The sequence below is a fragment of the Alosa sapidissima genome, chromosome 20 (assembly GCF_018492685.1).
Source record: "Alosa sapidissima isolate fAloSap1 chromosome 20, fAloSap1.pri, whole genome shotgun sequence".
Lineage (NCBI taxonomy): Eukaryota > Metazoa > Chordata > Actinopteri > Clupeiformes > Clupeidae > Alosa > Alosa sapidissima.
In genome coordinates this window covers 26,009,598-26,036,225 of record NC_055976.1, presented here as the reverse complement: position 1 = coordinate 26,036,225, position 26,628 = coordinate 26,009,598, and the positions used below count along the sequence as shown (strand labels likewise).

General features: G+C 40.5%; 2 protein-coding genes and 1 long non-coding RNA gene across 3 annotated transcripts; 2 read left to right on the top strand and 1 right to left on the bottom strand.

Annotated features, from left to right (window-relative positions):
• The first annotated feature begins 464 nt into the window (after positions 1 to 464).
• LOC121694515 lies at positions 465 to 9,374 on the top strand. Its single transcript, XM_042074701.1, has 5 exons — positions 465 to 659; positions 771 to 825; positions 4,583 to 4,696; positions 5,110 to 5,202; positions 9,051 to 9,374. Exons 1-5 carry the CDS (start codon positions 501 to 503, stop codon positions 9,245 to 9,247), a joined length of 618 nt encoding a protein of 205 aa, XP_041930635.1. The 5' UTR covers positions 465 to 500; the 3' UTR covers positions 9,248 to 9,374.
• On the bottom strand, positions 6,161 to 8,761 carry LOC121694518. Its single transcript, XR_006025794.1, has 5 exons — positions 8,658 to 8,761; positions 7,554 to 7,628; positions 7,340 to 7,423; positions 6,923 to 7,012; positions 6,161 to 6,420 (listed from the first exon to the last, which is right to left on the bottom strand). It is a non-coding gene; the product is annotated as an uncharacterized LOC121694518 (long non-coding RNA).
• Positions 9,375 to 14,227: 4,853 nt separating the features above from the next.
• LOC121694460 lies at positions 14,228 to 16,712 on the top strand. Its single transcript, XM_042074632.1, has 5 exons — positions 14,228 to 14,338; positions 14,980 to 15,309; positions 15,586 to 15,738; positions 16,094 to 16,184; positions 16,542 to 16,712. Exons 1-5 carry the CDS (start codon positions 14,284 to 14,286, stop codon positions 16,564 to 16,566), a joined length of 654 nt encoding a protein of 217 aa, XP_041930566.1. The 5' UTR covers positions 14,228 to 14,283; the 3' UTR covers positions 16,567 to 16,712.
• Positions 16,713 to 26,628: the final 9,916 nt, after the last annotated feature.

Below are 26,628 nucleotides of genomic sequence, written 5' to 3'. Positions count from 1 at the left end.
TATACTGTGTTTAGCAATATTTTTTTTCTCTTCTTTTGTTTCACAGGAATGGAGACCATTTGTGATGCTACACAGAATGTTTTATGTCATGGGACTCTGGGCCAGCCTTTGTACTGATCAGCTGATCAGAACTAGATATGATCAATTGAATTTGTATAGAATAATCAATGAGTCCAGAAGTGATCGACTTATTAGGATCAAATAAAAAAAAATCTGTCCCAGTGATCCGGCTGAGATGGACGTTTTTTTCACAATGGGACCTTGATTAAATACCCTGTGGAGTGGACTGATTCAGGAACGTAGTAAATATCTTCCTGAAATCTTTCTCCATAGTAAGCAATGTGCGGCTTATAATAAATGGTAAATGTTTACATTTTGAGAGCAATCTTCACTTGCTAGAGTTAAATATAGTATGGACTACTTTTAGATAAAAGTATTTTCTGTAATATTCTATTTAAAAATATTTAATATGAGTGCTGTACAGTATATGTGTTTCAGAGATGACCCCCATGACACTGACCATTTCAAACAGCACATACCCATCTGTAAATAGTGATGGATATCTGTCAAAAGAACAATGGAATATCATCTTCATTTTTGTGGTATACAGTATTTACACTGCTGTTGTTGTTTCCCTCACCGTTTCAATTCCTGTGCAGGTATGTATACAAACATCTCTGAAAAGTATCTGTGTTTAGATTTTTCTTTTGTCCTTTTTCATTCTTAGACATAATGCTTGTGCCTGGATCTGTTGTGTTTGACTGTGTCAGGACTCAGGAGGAATATTCTATATCTGCAAAAGAAGAAAGGGCACCTACAGGGCAGGTTAGACATTTAAACATTGTTGACATTTAGACATTTAATAATTGTACAGACATTTCAGAATAAATGGTAGCTTATGGCTAACTTGTATAACAAGCATAACAATTATTTCATGCCTGGCTTGGCTCTTGTGCTAGAGTTGGTACTTCTTAAAACTACATACAAATACCAATATTCTTGCAAGTGTAATCACAAATGCATCTCAAAAGAAATGGTAATCAAGTAAAACACTGGGGAAAATTAAGTTTCACCTTTCATAATCTTTGCCTTTTTGCTCTTTTGATGTGTTTGTAGATTTCTTTACATTAAACAAAATCCCTCTAGCACTGGCTTCGGTGTTTATTCTGGTGTAATCTAAAATAGGCCTACTACATAAAAACACTTATAATGAAATAGTTGGTGGCTGACAAAAAATAATAATAAAAAAAAACAGGGTTGATTGTGCAAGCGATTGTAATTGAAACCAAATTTGTAAAAAATAATTTGTGAGATCAGACTTGACATCAGCATTGTAATTATACAGTCCTTGAAATGTGCTGATATGAATGACTTTTTCTGCTTCCTGTTTCCTCTCATATCTGTCTCCCTTCAGCTGAGCCTGAAGAGTTGGAGTCCACATGGTGCAAAAGGCAGCCAGAGCCGGGCGAAGGGAGGGGGGGGGGGGGTGCAGTGGAGCACAGGTACACGTGTGGACGTGCAGACCTACCACACACCTGTGGAACACCTGAGGAGTGTGTGAGCTTGGTCGTGTATGCTGAATCCGGAAACTAGAGCAGTCTGTGTGAAATGCACTTGGTCTTGCCAGTTCTGTGCTCTTGCCATACCACAGTAAGACAGTGAGAAAAGCTCAGCACAGTTGTTTTTTTTCGCACGTTGTTACTTCTCTGTTCTTGCATCTGAGCTGCTATTGTGCATGTGTGTCGTAGAAGTGAATATTTGTGACACAAGTCAGTTTTCTGATAACTGTAATGATGACTTTTGATGTGTACTGTAAATTATTTCAGATTTTTCTCTCTCTAACAGAAATCCTCAAAGACATTAGTTTATCTGCATTCTTTCTCCTTTAGGTCAGTGAACCTACTGCAAATGTGTCAACATAATTCTGAATGGGCCTCATTCAAGATCACTTTTGTCCAGGGCTTACCATCCTTGTTACAGATTATGTCAATGGGCATTTTGCATGAATAGACCAATTCTGAATGTATCCTTATATGTTCTAGCCCCCCAACTGAAGAACTTGCATTTAAGAAGACTGTAACATGGTGAGGAATTGTTATAACTGTACCTGAAATCTTACAGCATGTTTGAAAAGAAAGCTAGAAAGGTGCGAGGAGACACACAATTAAATATGTTTTGTCTGCAATTACCTGTTGTTTGCATTTTTTACCTGTGGTGCGTGTTGTTTTTTAAAAAAAAGGAAATTAAATGTAAAACGCTATAAAGGAAATGCATTAAACATGGTATCCAACTGTAATTTCAGGCTTTCCCTGTAAATCTATATTTCCCGTAAATGTAATATGAGTATAAGAAGGGAACAGGTTTTCAGAAATAGAGGCAGATATTCTTTCATTAACCACTTCAGTAAAACTGTGACAGCCTTAATGCCACTCTACAGTAAATGTTTTCTTTTAATTACATGTGAAAATGATTGAGCGGTGTGCCTATGCAAATAGTTGCTTTGGCCTATATGGTAATCACGGTCACTCCTGGTTTGGGATAACAAATACAGCTACGTGGTTTTTTTTTTTTTACTGAGTGCAGTCCATAGACTGTGGCAAGAGGAAATGACAACACACTTTTAAGTCTCCATAGACTGTGGGAAGAGGAAATGACAACACACTTTTAAGTCTCCATAGACTGTGGGAAGAGGAAATGACAACACACCTTTATTCCATGTGGTAGCAGTAATCTCCTCTTTAGAGTTGACACTTATTAATCATAAAGTTTGTTACACCTCCAGCAGATCTCACCACAGGGACTTGTTAAAGTCAGCCCACAGAAAACTGTGACTAGCCTACTGTTCAGACAGGTGCATGACAACATAGACAAATCGACTGGGTGTTGCTTTCACAGCCCCTACCACAGTGCTATAACAAACGGTTTTCTTACCAGACCTTGTTTCTTTGCTGAGAAAAGGAAATAGTTACTCCTTCTCCAGCTCTATCATTCAGACTTCTTCGTAAGATGTATTTTGGAGCTCCGATCACTTAGACATGAAGCTATGGACTGTGCTAGTGTTGGTTGTGGTGTTTGTGAGGACAACTCATGGTGAGTATAGCCTACGATCATGACACCAATACATTGCAGATTACACTTATTGTGACATATTATGTTGACAATGCAAAGATCTTTTAAAATGTCTTGGTTCATTGGCCAGAGGCTACAACATAATAACAACTAATGTCATGTGCCGTCCATGATCCTCATGACCTGGTAAAATCACCAAGTGTTTGGTCTAAATAAAAGTGCAACAGTGACCTTTTCTTGAACGTAAACGGACACTTTAAGATTGTCTAGTTCCACACCTACCTACAGCAGCGCTGCCTGGAAAGTGCTAGGATTAGGGATAGGGTTAGGGTTAGGGTCAGGGTTAGGGCTAGGCAAGGCAGCGCTGCCTTAAAGTCAATGATAGGAGCCAATCCTGTCCAGTTTTCACTATACATCAACTTGATGTATCACAGCTTAAACTCTAATGCAGGGGTGTCCGCGAGCCAAGTGTGGCCCGCCACGCACTTTAATCCGGCCCACCGAGCATCTATTAGTTTATCATAGATACGGCCCGCCACGCACTTTAGTCCGGCCTGCCGGGCATTTAATAGGTTATCATAGGCCGCTCGCTATTTTTTTCCAGCGACGACATTGTGGTTTGTGTGTGGCCTGCCGGCCTATTTTCAAAAACCCAATGTGGCCCTTGAGTCAAAAAGTTTGGACACCCCTGCTCTAATGTCATAGAATGAGGCTAAATTCAGAAGTGGTATGAAGTTCCACTCATTAACTTTTAGACTGGAGGATTCCACCCACGTGCTATAGGGAGTGATGGTGATCTTTACAGTCTGATTGATGTTTTCCACTGAATGTTCCCTTGCACAACTTAGGCTGAAGCATGAACTGTGGAAAAAAAAACTGTGTTTACAGTAGATCTGGGAGATTTAGAGGCTGCAGTGCCTTCTCTTACCAGCATGAGTCAATGAATGAGTAACTTTATGAATTTTGTCAATGCAATGTATATTTTGATGTGGACAAAGCATTTAGCAATATTTTTTTCACTTTTGTTTCACAGAAATGGAGACCATTTGTGATGCTACACAGAATATTTCATGTCATGGGACTCTGGGCCAGCCTTTGCACCTACAGCTGATCAGAACAACAACAACAAAATATGGAGAATTGTTTTTGTATAGAATAATCAATGAGTCCAGAAGTGATCGACTTAAGATCAAATTGAATAAATCTGCCCTAGTTATCCTGCCGAGATGGAGGTTTTTCTCTGACAACGGGACCTTGATGATAAACCCTGTGGAGTGGACTGATTCAGGAGTGTATGAAGTACTGATCTATTCGACAAATGGCGTGGCAGCTGCAAGTGTCTATGTGCGGCTGATAGTAAATGGTAAATGGTTACTTTTTGAGGGAAATATTCCTTTGTTAGAGTTAAATATTTTACAGACTACTTAGATATAAAACACTTGTTTATTTGTTGATATTCTACTTTATTTGAAAGTATTAAATATAAAATATAAGTGCTGTATATGTGTTTCAGAGACGACCCACATTATGACCCCCATTACACTGACCATTTCAAACACCACTTACCCCCCTCTAAATAATGATGGAAAAAGAACAATGTCAAAAGAACAATGGAATATCATCTTCAGTGAGAATTTGTTTGTGGTATATTTTTGTTGTTAGTTTTGTTGTGGTATAGTCATGTTGTTTTGTTGTTAATGTTGTTTACCTCAGTTTCAATTTCTGTATAGGTACATGGATAAAAAAAAATATTCACCCCCTTGAATATTTCCAATTTTACTGCTTTTATAAATGGAATCTTGATCAATTGGCCTTTTTCACTATAATTAACAAAAATCCCCTCTTTAATGTCAAAGTGAAAGCAGATTTCTACAACATGTTAATTAATTCAAAATATTGTTTGTTTTTGTAAAAAATTACAAAGATTCCATTTATTAAGGGGAAATAACCAAGGGGAATTATTTTTTATAGGCACTGTATACAAATATCTCTGAAAAGTCTCTAAGTTTATATTTTTCTTTTTCCTTTTTTCATTCTTAGCCATAATGGTTGTATTTGGATCTCTTCTGTGTTTGACTGTGTCAGGAGGATTATTATATTACTGCAAAAGAACAAAGAACACTTATAAAGCGGGTAAGATTGAAACATTTACAAACATCTCAGACCAAATTAGTCTTTAGCTAATGTCTAATTTGTGGGCCTTAAAATATCTTTAAGCTGGGGCGGCAGTAGTGTAGTGGTTAAGCTTGTGGTTTCAATTCCCAGCTTCCACCGTTGTGCCCTGAGCAGGGAAGTTGCTTTGGAGACAGTAGCCCTTGTAGTATAATTGACATACAGTATGTAAGTCGCTTTGGATAACAGTGTCTGCTAAATGAATACATGTAAATGTAAATTTCATGCCTGGCTTTGCTCTCGTGCCATATTATATAATTACACAAAATACCACTATACTTGCAAGTGTAATGACAAAGACGTATTTGGTGATAACAGCTAATCAAGTAAAAACATAATTAAATGAGGTAAACAATTAAATGTTGTGGCTATTGTAACTTGACATGACAGCATGCACTCAAAAAAATATCTTGTTGGATTTAATTAAAAATGTTTTGTCAAGTGGTTCCACGAAACTGTATTAAATAACTCTAAAGATACTATATTCTTTACAATTGACTCAAATAAATAACATTAACTGAACAAGAGTGAATAAAGTAGATGGTAAGTAATTGAATTCCTTTATTTTTATTTAGTATTCTTACATTGAACCAACTTAATGCTGTTATGTTCAATTAATTCAGCATTCTTACATTGACTCAACTTAATACTGTCCTGTTCAATCAAAGTCACATTGTTATGTTCAATTAATTTAAGTTAAAAAGATATCTAGCACACATCCACATTAAGTTACGTTTAAGTGATACAGTTACGTGGAACCACACTTGACAAAACTTTGTTAAGTAAACTCATCCTAAACACAAAGTTCTTAAGTAAATCCAAAGTAAACAAGTTGAATTTGTTCTGCATAACATTTCTAAATAAAATAAAATGTCTAAAATTGAACAAATGTGTTGAAATAGCAAACAGACACACGGTCTTCAAAACAAATCTGCATTTATTTAGCAGCAACCTTTGTCTCCATTCTCATCAATCCATCAGGGACATTTTTTAGTAAAATAGAAATGCAATGAACAGAAAAATATCTCTGCTAAACACAGCATGTTTAGTTTTGTTACATTGTTAGTGATTCAACTATAATGTCTACATCTTCTAGTGGAGGCATTGGCACCCTCATGTTTGATTACAAAGATCCCGATGGTGGTTTTCTCCATCTGGCTCTGGGCATCAGTCCACGTCCTTTACCACAGACCAAAAAAAAATACATTTAATTGATGACTTTTCAAACAAAAGTATATGTTTTTAGATATGTTTGAATTCAGTGGATTAACCTCGCATCTCCCATCTCCTTTAAATTAAAGCAATGGTTCTGAGTGAATTTCACCCTTGGGTCATTGCATGATCATCGCGAGCGCCTCTCCAAAATCCTTTACACTAAAAAGGTAGTTAACCAAAGATTAAAACTTTGGGTGACATTTTACCAACACAGACTAGGAAGCTTTGTCTGTAAAGGGTTTATGCGTGGTCAAACAGACCGATGGTGACTTGTTCTGCTTTAACATGCATATAGACAGCCTTAACAAAACATTACAAGCACCGAAACATGAACAAGGAAATGTCCATGGGTACTAAAATAATATAAGAAGCCATATTCATTCATACCCATTTTCCACTAGACGTACCACTGCTACTCTCGCTGCTGTAATGCTTTACTGTTTTTTTGATATTCATTTACACTTACCAGGTATTCCTTTATGAGTTTCTCAGAGCCTTCATTTAAGTACACAAGTGCTTTCAGGTTGCAAGCTCTCAACAAGCCAATGGTATAATTCTGCAAAATAGGGAAATGAACACTACTTTACTTACATTTACAAATTAAGCACCTTAATGTTTACCATGCCTTACCATGCAACCCCCTTTGTTAAATGTTAAAAGAGATTTTTAGAACGCACTGATCTTCAATTTAAATCTATTCATGGGGTTGAAACAGGCAGTGCACCCCAAATATGTCAATGTTAACTTTCAAATTCATGTCATGTCAGCAAGGTAAGACCTTTCAAAAAAAGTTAGCAGGTGCATGGCAAGGTCCGGTAGCTCATGGCCTAATATTGGATCACAGGTTTTCAAAGTGGGAGGCACAAAACAACTTCTCACTAACCTAGTCAATGGCAGCCATGATCTCCTCCCTTCCTACGCACACACAGCAGACAGCCTTGTGCAGATGATGTCGAGTTCTGACATTCTGACAACGTTATGAGGGGAGAGGAGATAGAAAGAACAACTAACAATACAACCCAGCATTTGGAAATACAGAAAGAATTACAATTAGCATATGGTATGGGTGTCTGCGACCAAAGTAACCATGAGCTAACCTGTAATACTTCAATAAATGAGAACTTGATGACACTCCGGTCTTCCGCTCCACATTTGCACTGCCACATAAAGGCCTGTGGGGAGATGAGAAAGTATATCAAACTCAACAAATTTACACTAAAATGTGTAAAACTATAATAATATTGGATCACAGAATCAATTCAGTTTTTTCATAGAATTGAACTAGGAAGAAACCCTTTAATTAGATTGGCTTGTTTGTGATTTAATTAATTACTTGTTTGTGATTAACAAATCATTCAAACATTGAAGAGTAGGCAGCCTCTAGCATGTAAAATTTAAAATTATTTACCTCCTGAATAGTGGTTGACAACAAATGTGTGTGCTTAAAATGGGCAAGTTTCCATGCAAGAAACTGCCATTTGCTTTGCTCTTTTAACTGATATCGATATATAAGCCGGATGAGAGCCAAGTAGCCTATGATAGCAATACAAAAATAATGACAAGTCTGATGTTCCTGCAACTGCTGTCCTTCAAAGATTGCAGCTACACGTGGCTAATGTTACAGAGAGACTAGGCAAGATGGCAGAGTTTGCTACACGAACATTAAAATGATTCAAATGTTTCTTGATGGACTTTAGAGTCTGCATCAACCCTAGCTAATTGTTCATGACACAGAAGGATAATTTGGTCAAACAGAGTGGGGTGCACCTACGTTTCATTACATTTTTCAGATACTGATCCAACTATTAGTATTCACATAAACCCAGGCAGGGTTTGTATGTGGCTAACGTTAGCTGCTAGCTTATCTTAGCAGTTAAATACATGAAGTCATCCTGACCTTGGCACTTCTATGAACATTCAATTGTGATTTATATGAAATAACCCCATCAAGGCACCACCCCTGTCTATCTTCAGTAGGGAGCAAAACTAACCCGGGAAACATGATAGAATTCTAGCCTGAGATGACTTAACGTTAGCTCGCCAGCCACCATGGCAGATTTAGTAGCTAACATTAGCTGTTCGAGTTTAGTAACACATTTACACTTACACATAAGATCTACTAAAATGATTATTCAAGTTGTTGTTACGACAAACTCGCTAAACTCAAAACAAAAACACTATGAACAGCAACAAATACATACCTTGCAATTACAGGATCCAAAAATGTTCCGTGAGCAAGCGAGGAGAAAATGGCGGACCTTCACTTTCTCAACCGTCTCTGGCGGAGTCCTCACCATGGTCCTCCTAAATTGTGAAATAATACTAAGGCAACCAAAGAGGGACACATTTCCTAATCTAATGCGTTTTGTTCAAGAAAGTTGTGTAGATCCAATGCAAACATGTTAAGTTAATCAGCAAAAACGCATTATTGATTTGAAATAACACAACCAACTCAATTTCACCTTAGAAACCTAATTTTGTTTTGTAAATCCTACGAAAGAGGATTTATTAAGATGAACAATAGTGAGATTTCATTTTTTTGAGTGTGACAGGTTAGTATTTCTCTTTTCACCTCTCATTCTTCTGTTCTGTAGCGGAGCCGGAGGAGTTGGTGTATGCAGCCGTGACCATACACAATCGACAGGCGAAGCAGTCAGACCAGAGAGAGAGGCAGGAGGAGACGGTGGAGTATGGGGAGGTGAACGTCCAGAGAGGTCACACACCTGTGGACCCTGATCAGTGCTTTTCCCTGGCTCTGTATGCTGAGGTGAAGACTAGACACAATAAATAGCAATCTGAAATGCACCTTGTGTAATCATCTCTCTGCTCTTTATTGCCTGTTGACAAGGGCGTAACTTTAGGTTCCTCTTCATGTTCTATAACAATTAATATTTATGATTATTGGAGGTGTCATATTGGCTGGTTTTGGTTATTGGGGGTTGGGGGGGTTGTATTGGCTGGTTTTGATTATTGTTTGTATACAACCTCCCCACCACCTCACATAAATTACACACTTGTCTGTCAGTACAGAACATCAGATGTAGAAAATGAGAGAACCTTTTTCCACACGTGTTCCTTCTGCTGTTTAGTTTGTCAATTCTCTGAGTGCTGGTGTGACACAATACAAGCTACATTACATTCTCAGTTGCTTCACCACAAATAAATGAATATTTTGAGAAGCATGGTAATTGATAATGTAAATAATTTATGACAGCATTGCTTTTTTGGCGTATGGAAATCCTGTTGACCTCTTTGTTGTGTGTTTTGTGAATAATACTCCAAGTGGGTCAGTGAGGCTCCATTCATTCAGTCATAGCATAAACAGATTTCCTGTCCTGAAACATCACTATTACTATTTCAGTTGTGATAGTCTGATAGGCTTTGGAACCATTTGTGCCAGTTTCTATGTTGACTCTTTCTTGCCACTAAAACACTTTTAAGTTCAGTGAAGTTCACGGCAGACGTGTGAGGAATGTGTGAAGAGGCCCATAAAGGTGTCATTTCCTGTCGAGAGTATTTCCTGTTGCTTTTGAGTTTGTAAAAATCACAGAATAAAAAGCTATGCATAATGTAAACGTGGCTGTAGAACTGTGTGAATGCAATCCATTTGAAAGATTCAACTGCTTAATTATGGCTGCAGGTAAGATGACTGGCACATGAGAGAGCATGAAACCATCAAAACTAAAATGCCACATGGTAACAAGGCACCCCTGTCAAAGTCATACCTGTCGAGTACTTTGAAAGGTGACATCAAGAGTTGACTTCACAAATGTAGCCTGATGTCAAACATCCGCATGTTCCAAACAAGTAGGCCTACAGCACTTCGCTTGTCTTACCATGGGGCTCATCATATCCATTAGCTTGAACGCTAAAAATATGGGTCACGACTTTAAGCACATGGGAAATTGTGGGTCCCAAAGCCAGACCAGTTGAGAACCACTGGCATGGCATACTACCCACCATCATTTCCATAACCAATGAATGTAGAATGACAAATTTAACAGGTCGGCCTCTTTTTAAACTGAACTGCGTTTCCCTTTTTTTCAACTTTCAATGTTCTAAGGGGATGATGAAACAGAAAAGACAAATATAAAGCTTTTAAGTTGTCTACAGGGTGACATTAAATTGGCGGCACAAACAAAAAAATTGGGTTTACAACCCATGTTGACCATTTTGGCTCCATCAGTTGACTTTTCTTTTCATTTTTTCCAACTTCAGACATGTCCAGAGGGGATCGTAAAAGAGAAAAGTTGTATGTAACACTTACGTTGGTCACAATGTGGCAATACTGCAAGAAAAAGGAAAAATGGGTTTACATGTTACGCTGTCCTTCCAAAAGGGTAATGAAATTAGTATTTCTATGGACAAATTGTGGTTATGAGCCAATCTGTGCAGTAGTGCTAGAAACCAGAAATGAGAATGTCAAGTCTTCGTATGCAATTATGGAGGTCTTGGCTGCCCCCTGGTGGTGAACATCTTTGTGGCAGAAGGTTTGCAGTACAGTAAAAACAGTATTAAGACTGAGGGTGAAATGACAATATTGAATGCAAATGTCTTTTAAAGGTCAAAGGTCTTTCTTAGTACCAATTACTTGCATTAAAGTGTTGAAGGTTTTTAGGGGTCTAAAAGACAGGACAGAGGGTGTCCTGTCTTGTAGGCCCTATTTCTGTAGTGAGTGACAAATAGCAGTACAGAAACATCAACACATATTTTTAAAATACCATTACCAATTAAACACTTTCTTTGAGTTTTCTGAGGCCAATATGTTTTCTATTATAGCTTGTTGGTCAAGGCTATAATGGCTAGAATATTCATCAGTGCAACCTCTCAGAAAAGGAATCTTTTGTTTTGTTCTGTGCAGGATTGGCGAAGATCTGAGATGTTATGCAGGAGGCTGTGTTATGTGACCCTTGGCGTAAAGGAAATAATGTGTACTCATTTACACATTATTTATGTTATTTATGACTATTGCAGGACTGAGTTTGTGCACTACATGTTTTTTTTTTTTATCTATTATTTATTAGAGTTTATCAGAAACGATTCCACTAGGAGGTGGTGTGCTCTGTGTGATTTATCTGTTTGTCCGTCCGTGTCTGTGAGCAGGATTACACTAAAACTACCCCGCTGCTAGTATGAGATGGCATTCACACATGGTTTGTCTTTTAGTGTTCAAATCAAGGCCTCTTTAGGTAAATTCCCCACCAAAGAACACAGAGACAGTTTCCCAGAGTGGCTGGGCCCGAATTGTGTAGGCGTCCCCATGGCCCTTTTTGCAGTTTTGCAGTAGTTCTGCAACCGCTGCGCCAAATATTATTAAGCAAGTGTTGTATGCTGGCCTCTAATAGGCCCATCCCATCCCCCCATCTCATTATGTGGCACTTGGGTCACTTGCTTAGGGTCTAGCTCATGATGGGCCATCAAATTAGCAAATACATTTAGCTAATTACGTTAGCTTTTAGGCTTTGCATTTTGCATGTCATGTCATTGCATTTTTCACATGTATGACATTTTTTACTGTGTATCAAGTAATCAGCATAATAGCTTTTATCTTTCACCTGAATACAAATGTAAATAGTACTCTGAAACAGACCAACGTGGTGTGCATTTTCACAGCTCAACAGTTGGCCGCAACGACTGCACACTGTTATGTGACCACAGTATATCAAGATAGCTCTCTCAAAATAGACACACAAGAATATCATGCAGGGCTCATTCTCATGTATGCCTATGTCTGTAACCTTAATAAGTTGTTGGATGAAAGTGGCTGACAAGAAGCAAAGGTGAAGGGTTTCTAACAGGGGCGATTCTAGACCTAGAGCTTTGCTGGGGCACAGGCCCCCAACTCCCAATACATTAAAAAAAATAAAATAATAATTAACTGTGCGCGCAATATGAAATAAATGGCTAGCCTGATTTGGACCATCACATATCTCCCCTAGGTCACAGACATCCTCCTCCATACTCTGAATAGTTTTACAGTACGTCTAGCCCCCATCATGTCCTCATCTGTTTCTTGCCTGTCTCTCTCCTCCTCCTCCTCCCCCTGCCTGGTACTGGACTGCCCAGCCTGTGCTCTTTCTCCCCTGTCTTCTCCCTCTTTTCGACCTTCTTCTCCTCCTCCTCCAGCACTCTCTCCCTCAATTGTTGTAGCAGCCACTATCCAGCAACATCCAAACACAGGCATAAGTAGGCCTATACTCACTGCATGAATTTAATAGGCTTTCCTACTAACACAAGGGAAGCTTATTTTTAGTCAAATTGAGATATACTTCCCTCCCAGCAAGGGTCCTATAGACATCCTGGCAATACTGCAGTTCTTTGTAGCTTAAATAGCCTACTAAAGCCTTCATACTGACTTTTGGTGATAATTTGCAAATGTAGCCTATAATAATCTACACAGATGGCTACTCTGATTCTGTGCATATTATTATAGGCTACATTTGCAAATGCAGCAAACTTATTTAAGTTTGCCATTAAACCATTGATCAAATCACAGCACTGGCTATTACCAGCATAAATGTTAATGTTACCGTTATTGTGGGCAAAATTATCATACCTCCCTCATCCTCCTCACTGTTCCTCTCTCCCTCTGTTCAGGAAGAATTTTCTGATGTCCATCTCTACTATCTCTACAGTATACGTATAAATCCTTATTAATTGTCCGCATGTGTGCATGCAGCCTACGCATGGTGTGAGTGTGTGTGTGAGAGAGAGAGCACAAGCTGGTAAACTGTTGCTAAATTTAGGCTACAATGACGCTAAGCATTGAAAAACTGATGCTAGTTATGTGGGTAACAGCGATCAACTTGTCATTTTTTCTGTCAAACAAGTTGTGAATTTGTTGTAACATTAAACAGGGGACGACTTACTCTGTGCTCAAAGTGATGTAACAAGCTCCAGCGGATTCCACAGTGTGTATGTGTGTGCAGTTCAACGAAACACTCGGAAGAATAATGTGAACGATTTTTATTGGTTGTTGCGTTCAATCTTACCCAGCTACAGAGGTGCTATTTCCTGATTGGCTATTATGGCCCCTTTCTTTATTCCTTTTTTTTTTTTTTATTGGCTGGTAAGTGACAGGCTCGAGCCATGATTAAAGCAGGCACAGAGATGCGCTCATGAATGCCAGCTAGAGCCGCGCTAGAATTTTACTGGGGCACTGGAGACTTTTACTAAGGCGCGTGCCCCAGTGAATAAGGTCTAGTGACGCCCCTGGTTTCTAAAGGAACTCTATTTTTGAAATGTGGGACATTTCTGAGCACACTAATGATCTTTATACTGACAGATAATTGTTCCTGTTCTTCACTGCTGCTGTGCATGTGTTGCATAAATGAAGATACTGAGTTAAATCTTAGCAGCTTCACCATAAACATGCAAGTCAACCTTCTGAGAACGTATTAATGACGGCTACTGACTTAAAGTACCTCTGTAAATAATTTCAGATTATTTCTAGACTTTTCTAGTGTAGTCTAGTTTATCCACCTTCACTTTGCTTCAGTTCAGTTAACATACCACAAATGAATCAGTATTCACAGTGCACTGTAGTGAGACAATGGTGGTTCAGTTTGTACTCTTCTATCGTCTAGCTTTGTGTTGGTGAACTCTTTGGTCATTTATTTGTGCTAATCCTCCAGTAGCTCACAGTAACCACATGTCACTTATAGAAGTGAACCCACAGAACACTCCAGACAGCCCCTTCCACAGTGCTATAAGAGGCGTCGTATATGAGTGCTTGTCTCTTTTGTCTTTTTCTGCAGCTCTATCATTCAGTGTTTGATGAGAGACACATTTAGACATATCTCTAACAGCTATACAACCTGCTGAAACATGAGATTACAGACTATACTATCTTTGGTTTTGGTGTTTGCCGGGATAATTCATGGTAAGTAGCCCGAGAACCAACACCAAGATACCAACAAACTGTCTATTCTAAAATATTGAGATATGTGTTGACGACAAGATTCAGTGGTTCAGTAGCACATTTGAGATTGTTACCAAATGTCATAACCCATGCTGTGGTGCCGTTAATGATCTTCATAACCTGGTGCAACAGAACTGGAATAGACCAAGTGTTTGTATGTTCTGTGACCTTTAAATAGCATTGTGATGCTGGATGACATGGAAAGGTGGTAAAAAAAACAAAAAGAAAAAACGTATAGACTCATTAACGTTCATTTGTACAATGTCACGTTATCACAACTTGATGCTTCAGAGCTTAAATGTAAGTATCATGGAACGTGGCAAAATTCAGAAGTGGTATCGGGTGCCACAGAAGCATTCTTCACTGGAGAATTACACCTACATGCCACTGGGAGTATTGTCCATCTTCACAGTGTGATTAATGTTTTTTTTCACAGGTTTTTTACAGGCCACAAAGCTTCTCTCACCAACTTCATCTTTAGTCTATTCTCCATTATTCATCTAATCATTAATCCCTAATTGTGTCACAATGTTGAGAAACCTGATGGTATTTTGAGGTGGCCAAAGCATTTAAACAATATTTGTGTCGCATTTCTTTCACAGAAATAGAGGCCACTTGTGATGCTACGCAGGCTGTTTCATGTGACGGGACTGTGGGACAGCCTTTGTATCTACAGATGATCTCAAAAGAGAAAGCACAGAGAATGCAACAAGAATATGAACTTAAATTGCAAATAAAAAACAATAATGGTGAATCCAAACCACTTCGATTTAAGAAAAACTCACAGAACAAGCCAAGATGGACATTTTGTCCAGACAATGGGACCTTGATTATAAACCCTGTGGAGGGGATTGATTTTGGAATGTACAAAGTAGAGATCTATCGGACAAACGGTGCCTTCGTGGCAAGTAGCAACATGACGCTGATAAATGGTAAATAATCACTTTTTGACAGCAATACCACTTATTTATGGTACTTATTTATTAAAATTAGACATAATGGTCTCAGGATGCCTTGGAATCATCTTTGTTTCACTGTCAGGTGCAATATTCTGTTTAGGTGTTGCTGTTGCTGCCAATTCAAATTCATTGCCTCATAATAAGTACAATGGAGTCTTTGACTAATGCATGCCCAGAATGCCTGATATTGCACTATGACACTTTGTTGTTGGATTTAGACTAATCAGATTCTACATTGTGTTACTTTAGCATCTATCTCAGGGCAGCCTGCAAGTTCAGAGGCCACCATCATGACTCCAGCAATTCAGATATCCACCAACATTCCACCAACATCAATCTCCAACATTAAACTCCATCAGCATAGTTACAAACTGTCAAAGGAATGTCAGAACTTTTTCTACAGTAAGATACCTGTGATATTATTGTAGTATTTTGGATATTGTCATTGCCCTTAGTACCATTCATGTGTACTCATGGACATACTGTATCAGTTGTTTGTTTTTTTTTGTTTCCCTCACAGTTACAGTTATTGTGTGTGTGTGTGTGTGTGTGTGTGTGTGTGTGTGTGTGTGTGTGTTAGTAGCTCTGGATAAAATTAAGACACATTTTTCTGATGTCATCCTACAGTTGTTTAGTGACATAATTCAAATGAGCAGCGGTCTGACCGACCGTCAACTCATTCGAATGTCACTCAGCAACCGTAGGATGACATCAGAAAAATGTGCAGTCAGTGGTCTCTTAATTTCTTTTTTTTTAGCCGTAATGGTTGTATCAGGAACTTTTGGAGTCTTCTTTCTGTGTTTGACTGTGTCAGGAGGAATATTTTACTTCTACAACGAACGAAAGAGGTAAGTATTTAAACACATCTCAATTTGGTTTTTGTCTGCTGGCTGGTTGTAAGCTATGCCTTAATAGATTCAACACCTGGCCTGGCTTGTGTGCAAATGAAGTTGATGCTCATGCATATTGTATGCAAATCTACTTGGAAGTGTAAACGCACATAGAGATACAGTAGCCTATGTCTCAAAAGATATGTTGGAGATAACATGTAATAAAAACACTAATAAACAACTACCTGTAATAAAACTGTTTATGATGACAGAGTTGTGTCATTGCTGTGGCTGTACTCCGTGGACTGACTTGGCATGTTACTTTATCTCTTCTCTGCCTCTCCCTCTTCTTACAACGCTGCCTTTATATCTCAGGTGTCGGAGTACTCTAGTGTACTGAAAAGACAGAAGGAGCACACAGAGGCGCATTCAAACTCTGCAAACAGTGGCGAACCTTTGTGACAAACATGTTTTTTTTTCTAAACAGTTCAATTTGAATGATTTTGTGTAAACATTCTTCTTTTTTTTGGGGGGGGGGGGTATGATCTTTCTCTATAGCCACATTTCTATAGATACATGTATTGTCAAAACACCTTTTCACACAGACAAATTTGAATATGGGCTCCTCTTCATAACCCTTGAAAACGGTAAGGGATTAGAGTTAAATGATCAGTGTAAAAGACTGTACAGAGAATGTCACTGCTTATCATGTTCTTTCATGTGATTTCAAACAATTTCTATATTTGTAGCTTGTCTCACTTTAAAAATAAACATGTGGAATTTGAAATGAATGGCCTTTTTGTATTTGTGATACAAAAGTAAAAATAAAAACTAAAGTAAAAACTAAAAAAGAAAATAGAATAGAAGCGTAATCAACTGATGAAACAATCGCTGTACAAAGAAATCTGAAACATAAAGAGGACACTCAGATCATAAATAGCACAGAACAGGGGATCAAATCTGTGACCTGTTTTAAAACATCTGCACCTATAGCTTCAATGGGCACAGCGCCACTGAGTGGATGTTTATAGTAATTGGAGAGTGATTCATTGGACTGTGGTAAATTCTTTCTCTTGTAGTCAGAGCCACGTAGGCCTATATTCATGTGTTTCATCAGGTCCCTTGCCACAGGTGTATTAATCAAGCACCATGCAGTCTGCATTCATCAACTAGGTGCTTGATTTTCTAAATCTGTGGCAAGGGACCTGATGAAACCCATTAGTAGAAAAAGTTTGGCCAACTCAAATCATGGGTGCCATGTTGGAGACCAATGTCGATTGACTCTTCAGCGTAACCCTATGGGGTGAATATGCTATGTTGAAATAAATACTTATTTTCACCATTCACAGGCATAAATGTTATTATCAGCGTTTGTCAATATGTAAATATCCCAGTGTATATTTACCTTATATATCTTAAATGGGCCTGTAAAATGCCCATTGTAGTGAGTGACCACATCGCCTAATCAGTCTCGGAGCAGTGTTTACTTTTCAGTCTCCCGAGTCCTGACGGAACCTTTCATGGTTCATCCATCGCTGGCAATGTTGAGTAATTATTTGCCCTCCAGTTTGTTCTTTTGAGCTTCTGTTCCCATATTTTTCTCCTTTTTGGGGGAACTTGTGCAATTGTTTCCCACTTCCCAGTCTTGCACTGCAGCCAAACCCACAACAGTTAGGCATTTTGTTAATCATTTATTATATTTTTCCAACTATTCCCTTCACTTTATCAATGAGGATCGTTCTGATGAATGTTGGTATCTAACATACATGTCGTCCATGAACCACATGACCACCTCGGAACCAATCGCATAACGGGATAGCTCAGACCATTTGATCAGACACTTTCTAATGAGGAGACACAGCACTCAAAAAATCCTCCATAGAAATGCATAGGGTTAGTTTGTAATGCCAATATGGCAGTTGTCTACACATATCCCGCCCCTTCCGTGGCAAAAAAGTCGACATGTGAAGACATCGTTCCAATCATGTGTTGTGATCTCGCTGCTGGAGCAAGGTTGGTGCCTTGTGCACGCACATTTCTGCTGAAATAGATGCCCGATAAGTGCCCAAAAACCGCCGAGTGGAGGGACTTGCCTAAAAGGACTTTGATTTGATTCCCTGGTTGGCCATACTCTCTATGTGGCTGTATTTGTGGTGTTAATGCTGCCATCTAGTGTTGAGGCAGGCTGCATCTGTTTCCGCCTGTTCCTCAGGCTCTGGCAGGAATTTAAGCTTCACACCCTGGTTCTTAACTTAACATCAACAAACGTATCAGGGTTTCTATTTTAAAGAATAGCACACATCTCTGAGCAAGCTAATGGGCCGGTTGCAGACAGAAATTATGTCTGTTCTTCTATCTCAAGATACTTATCACAAGATCTTTCCAGCTGAAGCAATCAGCGCTGGGTCTGATGAAAGCCCCATCTGCACCCCTGCAAACTTTAGAGCGGAACAATGTAGTTGCATTATGAGAAGGAGGTTGACTAGCCTGGGTGCCATTCCGAACTTAATCCCGCCCACAACATTTGAGGTCGGGAAGTTCGGTCTGGCATTGCTCCATTGTGGTAGAAGCAGGGGGTCAAGAGCGTGCAGATTAGCTTCGGCATGTTAGCATACGCCATTTTCAAATATGACGCTGCATGGAGCATTTGGAACCAGCTCCATGCACGAAAATCCGTGTTGGGCACGAGCTCTCATGCGCGTACATGTTGGTGGGCGGGTACCTATCCAGCGGCTACAGCCAAACGTTATTCAGTGCGTATTTCTTGAGGATCCTATGAGAAGACGTGCATATTATGGTTGTTTATCCATCATATGACAAATAAGCAAATAAAGAAAATTGTATTGATCTTGTTTCATTGTTGTTTGTCCCAAACAAACATAGTCTAAACATGATTAAAAACAATAAATTACACAACAGCGGCATAAAGACCTTGTCTCGTTACACCATGGGTCTCCAACACGTTGCTCTCAACCTATAGCCGCCCCCTTAGTTTGGAGCTTGCCAGAGGCTGAAGCACTAGGCTACTACATTTAAACACAATTATTGGCGCGAGGCATTCCAGCCTACGAATTTAATAAAAAGTAAACCATGCATAATTTAAAAAAAAACTCAATTTAGGCTACTTCGCTATGCAATAAGGTTTCCATTAGAGCACAGCGCACGTTCAATGAATGAAGGAAAGGCCTTGTCTCGCAATAAACAGCTGGAAATCCCAACACTTTTTCAACTACACGAAACTTTACAGTAATCATCAAATACCCTCTAGATTTAAATGCCCATCAGTCTCAACATTTAACTACATAATAAAAGTCAAAAAGTAAATTAAATCCCATACCAAAACCGAAAATCGTCTGCGTTTGATAGCCTGGTATGCCGCTCCAAACAAAACGCATGTCTCACAATAACGTACAATGTAAGAAATAAAGGTCTGCCTCGAATAAGCCTACCTCAAATAAATACCTGTGCTTTGCAGCCTAAGTAAATAGCAGACCCTGGACATAATTTAGGATTTACGGAAAGTATGCAATCATATGATGTTGGATGCCTGGCGATGCTCTGGCCGTCTACTGTGCCTCTGACTCCGCTGCCTCATTTGGATGGTAACTCCACAGGTGAGCGCGAAGATTGGATGTCGTGGATGCGTAAGTAAACGTTTTTTTGCTGAGTCAACAGACAACATTCTCTTTAACCATTACTTTACCATCTGCGGTGTACAACTCAAAGTAAAGACACCACATTTTAGACGAGTTGGGGACGTAATTGTCCGCTCAGGCTGACCGTTCTGTGCGTTATCTTCAATACTATCTTCAATAATATTGAATATCTTCAATATTATATTCAAAACAGGGTGGCTATTGAGGGCTCTGGCTCCAGTCATTATTGTGGCTACTGGCTATTATTGGCTTGATTTGGTCATGGGCCAACACTAGAATATGTTTAGAGCACCCGCTATGAGATGGCAAACAATAAAATAAAAAACAAACTAATCATAGACTGTAAAAATGCGCTACATTTAGCACTAAAAACCGAATAGTTTATTTATAGTTCGACTACGGATATTTCACGTAATGTTCGAATGCATATTTGCAGCAGGACAGCAGACAGACCGCTCTTAGTTAGAGCCGCTGTGTTATCCAATGAAATTAAGTTGCGCTTCAGGGTGACTCCACTCGGACTCCATGCGCGTTCCTGAGCAACTTTTTCTTCTTCTTGTTATGAGGCAAGGACTTTATGTGCATTATCGCCACCCTCTTACTGGAGGACGACTCTCTTTTTACAGAATATCCAATAAAAATCGACGTTGGTCCATGCGTCATTTCCAGCTTTGTAACTTGGCGCATGGTCAGAGCCGACTGGCGCTGGATCCGAACCCCAGTGTTCAAGATGGCGTTGACTATGAATTGGCCGGATTTACTAGCCTAGCCTCCACCATTTATTTGTATGGAGGGCGGGACTTAGTCACTCTCTCCAGTTATATATACATGTAATACCTCCATGGGTGGAAGTATGCTCGCCCTATATGGGGCGGACCAATCAAATCAGGCTTTACGATGATGGACAGGTGAGCAACAGCGCCGGGCCCAGTTTCCCGAAAGCATCTTAAAGCCTAAGAGCGTCGAAAAGTCCCTCTTACGAACGTCTTAAGATTTGCCGACTGTTTCCCAAAACCATCGTAGCTTAAGAGCGTCGTGAAAACACTCGAGTGCTCCAGAGTTCTCGTTACCGGCTAAGACACTTACAGTAAGAACACGTTTGAAGATAAGAAGTCGAGTAAGAAAGTGAGGAAATGTGTAGGCTTAGATTTTGATGCAGTACAGACTAAACCACATGTTCCTTTCTCTGCTTTTACCTCATAGGCCTAATTAAATATAGCCTTCACTTAGCAAAGATAATGGCAAACTATTCTGGCAACGTCTCATTTCATAACTGGATTGCATTTTTGTCCACTTTTCATCACATTATTTTTTTCGCATGCCCAAATTTCCGTCAATGATTCCCGGGACACTGAAAGACCGGGGTACACGAAACTTGGTGGGCATGTAACCCCACATGGATAGCATGGAACCATCGTTTTTCGTTTTGATCTGTAGCCCCCCCACTGGACTGGACCCCCTGAAAGGAGGGTAGGGCAGACACAGTTTTCTGTGAATATCTCGAAAACCGTAGGGTTTAGGAGGACCATTTTTTTTTGTATGTTGATCTCAAGGGGCCATGTCAACCCATTCCATAACCACTCATTTCATGTATAGCGCCACCTAGTTAAACACAAAAAAGTAAAAATGAGGTGTTGTAATTGAAGGTATCTGTGACCTAACATAGTCAAAACTGCACGAAATTGGAATTGTAGGATCATTATGACACCCTCTGTATGCACGCCAAGTTTTGTGGAATTCCGTTCATGGGGGGCCACACAATAAATTAATTTATGTTACTATACACCAACTGGCCTGTAGGTGGCCGGAGACAGTTTTCTGTGAATATCTCGAGAACCGTAGGGCCTAGGAGGTCCACCTTTTTTATGTATGTTGGTCTTAAGGGGGCATGTCAACCCATCCCATTACCACTTATTTCATGTATAGCGCCACCTAGTTAAAAATTAAAAAGCAAAAAATTAGGTGTTTTCATCACAATATCTCTGGCTGACAAGGTCAAAACTGCACGAAATTAAAAGTGTAGGATCATTATGACACCCTCCGAATGCATGCCAAGTTTTGTGTACTTTCGTTCATGGGGGGCCTTACAATAAAATAATTTATGTGTACATTTAGTGACGTACACCAACAAGGATTCCCGGGACACTGAAAGACCGGGGTACACAAAACTTGGTGGGCATGTACCCCCACATGGATAGCATGGAACCGTCATTCTTCGTTTTGATCTGTAGCCCCCCCCCGCTGGACTGGACCCCCCGAAAGGAGGGTAGGGCAGACACAGTTCTCTGTGAATATCTTGAGAACTGTAGGGCCTAGGATGACCAATTTTTTCCGTATGTTTGCCTCCAGGGGTCATGTTAGCCCATTCCATGTGCACACGTGCATAAACAGATACACACGCACACACATACATTTACAGTAATCATACGTATGACACATACTCACACAGTAGACATATGTACGCATGCATGCACATGCACAAACACACATACGCAGGCAAACACACAAGCACGCACACACACACACACACACACACACCCACACACATAAACATATATTTGTACACGCACACATGCACAAAATTCAAGAATTTTTCCCGTCATCTACTCCCTGAATTTTTGGTCATTGATACCCAGGACACCGAACCACCGGGGTACATGAAATTTGGTGGGTATGTAGCCCCACTAGACTTTTACGGAAAAATTTCATTTCGTCCCCGGGGACCACCCCCCCGTGCTGGGCCCCCTGAACCGCAAAAAAAAAAAACAGTTTTTCCTAAATAACTACCTGAACCGTGGCACTGAGGATGAAGAATCTTTTATGGTATGTTGGTCTCAAGGGCCCACATCAACCTGGCTCATAATCACTCATTTGTGATTTGCACCCCCACCCCCCGGTAAAAAATGAAAATGCAATATTATCCTGCTTTAATCGCCCCTATCTTCAGTTAAGATGTTCAGAACTGCACCAATTTTATGTGTATGATTGACCTGGCATTCTCTGGGGGTATGCCAAGTTTCGTAGAATTTCATCCATGGGGGGTCTAAAAAAATTAGGTTATGTGTACAAGCTTTGTTTCTGTATGATTTGTTGGATGGGGAGGCTAAGCGGGAGATAAAGTTTAGTCCAGCAACTGATCGAAATGACCCACAGAAAATTTTTGAGATTCTGAAAAGTAACTTTCGCTGCCCTAAATCTCTTAACGCTTTGTACTGTCAGTTTTATCACCGCCGGCAGTTCGAAAGTGAATCTGTGAGAGAGTATTCACGTGTTTTAATGGAGTTGATGGAACAGATTAAAGAAAAAGACACCGATTTAGAGCATTCTGACCGCCTTCTTCGTGACCAGTTTGTTGAGGGCCTTCGTAATGAGAAACTGCAAGGCGACCTGCTAGATCAAATTGCAGCAAACCAGCAACTAATTTTTAGGGATATACGCAGTGAAGCCCTTGATTGGCTTAATCGGCGTGCACAAACCACACCCCGGCCTCGGGCCTACTCCTGCAATTCTTATGAGGCAGATACTAATGCAGTTTCAGCCAGCCCCTCCTCAGAGTTGACAGAGTTGAAGGAGTGCCTCCGCAAACAGCAGGCTCAGCTAGATGCAATCTTATTTCAATTAGGACAGCCACATAGTATTCCCAGTTCCACCAACAGACCGGTGGTTGCTCAGTCTAGGCCATACAAATTCCAAGCAGATGGTAAACCTATCTGCTTACGTTGTAATAAAGCTGGTCACATAGCAAGAATGTGTAGGGCCATGCTCCCAGTAGGTCAGGGGGTTGCAACACGGGGTGACTTACCTAGCGGGGGGCAGATTGGGGTAGCCACCAATAGTGTCTCTCAGCAGGAAAACTAGCGCCCTCCGGTGTGGGGAGCTCGGCACCAGGAGGGGGTTAGTTGGGCTCAGAACAGAATAAGACTCTTGCGATGAAGTCACATCTTATCGGAAGTTGTCCTGTCATCGACATCCGTCTTGGAGGCGTACTTACACGATGCCTTCTAGACACCGGTTCCATGGTGACAACAGTGACTGAAAGCTTTTTCCGGCAGCATGTACAGCCTCAGACCAACGAAACGATGCAGCCGTGTGATTGGCTACAGATTAAAGCAGCTAATGGGCTAGCCATTCCCTACTTAGGATATATTGAGCTGGATTTAGAGGTACTGGGCAAAGTGCTCCCAAAGATCGGAGTGTTAGTTGTTACAGATGCACTGGACCCCACCACCCGCCAACAGAAGACTACAGTGCCAGGTTTGTTGGGGATGAATGCCATTAGCCGTTGCTATCAAGAGCTTTTTGAGGAACATGGGCAGGATTTGTTCCACTGTCCACTAGTACAGACAGAGAGCGGGTGGAAACGAGCTCTATCTGAATGCCAAATTTTAGAACGCCTCTCTAGCTCTGGCTGCATTGGAAAGGCAGTAGTGCAGCCAGGGCCAGTCCTTCGTATACCAGCTGGGTGCCTTAAGTTTGTGCATGCAACTTGCTCTCTCGTCCCAGGCCCTGTTACATCATGCTTCCTGGAGCCACTGCCCTATGGAGAGGGCCGATTGCCACCGAACCTCCTTATCTCATCAGCCCTATTGCCAATCACCCAGGGCAAAGTGAATGTACCAGTGGTCAATGTGGGGACAGAAGATCAGTGGCTCCAGCCCCGCAGAACCCTTCATATTGTAGACCCAACCCCCTGTGATGACCAGGTAGTCAGTGCGCAATCCGCAGCAGTTAGTACCTCAGCCTCTGTAGATTTCTCGGTGTTACAATGGCCAAACCTTTCTTCCTCACAACAACAGGAACCTAGAGAGCTCCTAGAGAAGTATAGAGGAGTCTTTAGCGATGGGGATTTGGGTTACACGATGGGGATTTGGGTTGTACGGCGTTTACCCTCTAGGCGCCACAGTCGACTTTAGTCGACAAGATGCGGTACTGAATAAAACGGCCGATTTAGTCAAATAAGGTGTCATATTTCGTTCGACCTCCACTCCACTAGATGGCAGACATGTCATACGTCATCCCCGAGTCGGAAAAAAGTCATGCTTTAAACAAAACTTTCGCGCTACAGCTGCAGTGAATCAGTGCGTGCAATACTGGAGCTAGTGTGCGTGTAAGCTATTTTATCAGAGCGATATTGTCAACGTCAGCGAGTATTTGCATAGATTATCGTCTAATGGCATCAAAAAAGTTTATCTGAAATGAAGTGTTGGGTCTTCTATTCGCGGACCCTGATTCTGAAGGGGAATATCTGCCTTCAGAAAATGACGGTGATTCGTTTAGTGAGGCTTCAGATGCGTCCCTGCCTTGCAATGATGCAGCTGGACAAAGTGAGAGTTTACTCCATAGTTTAGCTTACACCAAGCACAAACGTTGAATCGTTTGCCCAATGTCACTGGTGGGGATAATGTTTCACGGATTCGGAGTGTTCATCGGGAAGTTAGCAGGGTGTTAGTGGTGTGGCGAACGAGGCTGGAGGTAGCCTAATGTCCATAGCGCTAGCTTCTGTCTTCTGAACGTGTGCCTCTCCACAAATCGCGGCGACAGTAACGTGGAGAAGCCTTTGTCTAATGCCACTGGGTATGTTAGACGAGGTCGAAGTGCTCATAGGACAGTTAGGGGGGAACGTAGTGGCAGTGTGGGGAGTCGCAATGAGAATGACAGTAGGCCTAGGCCGAGCTGCGCAAATTCTCTCCACTCGGCGCGCGCGAGGCAGATCTGGCCATGCTGCTCGCATGGTGGAGGTGGTGACACGCTCTCTCCCTCTCCCTCTCCCACACACACACACACATTAGGTCATGCAAAGTCTATCACAAGATGATGGGAATGCCGGCCCTGTATGGATAGGGATAGGGAGTCATTATCTCTACAGCAAAAGGCCTGCTACATAAAAAAAAATGTCAGCCATTTATTAGTAATGATTTACACTGTTGATTTGCTATCTATTTCCCTGATCATTTAGGACATACACTATGTGTTCCTTTTTGTGTGTTCATGTCCTTGTGATGTGTGTGTCTTTGTCAGCTAAGAAAAAAAACAAAAAAACATCAACAAAAACAACAAAAAGAAAAAAAAATACTAACATTGTCTCTTGTCTTGTCTCGTCATCTCACTCCTGATCTGTGCCTTGCCGTGGCAAATGAGCTTTTGAACTAAACAGGTCTTGTCTACTTGTGTTTGTGTGTCATCTGAATAATATATATGTGCCCCATACATGGAATGTATGTAGTAAATGGAAAATCTCTACAGCAAAAGGCCAGTCTACCGCTACATGCATTTGGTTTGTTTTTGCCATTTATTAGTAATGATTTACACAGTTTGTTCACTACTTACTATTTACCTGAGCATTCAGTATTGTGCAATATAGCATACAGAAGGTGAGGGACATTTTGGGGGGAAAGAAGTGGTGCATTTTATCATTCAAACATGCGACTTTTCATGAAAATTCTATAATCCAAGATGGCTGCCACCATATGACGTCATAATATGCAAATTAGATATAAACATTTAATCTCTACATAAACTTTGGGTCATCCTTAATATTTACTATCTCTTATCACTTTTAAGATATAGCCTTTTGAAATGAAGATGTCAAAATTGATCGTTTCGGAAAAAAACCTCTGGCGCCTAAAGGGTTAATCCAACATGAGATACCCTTAGTGGATACAGCCCCAGTACGCCAGCGTTACCGTCGTCTACCCCCATCACAGTTTGCACAAGTTAAAGCTCATGTGAAAGAGTTAGTAGAAAAAGGGGTGGCTCGGCCTAGTAGTAGTCCATATGCTTCGCCAATCGTAGTGGTTCAGAAGAAA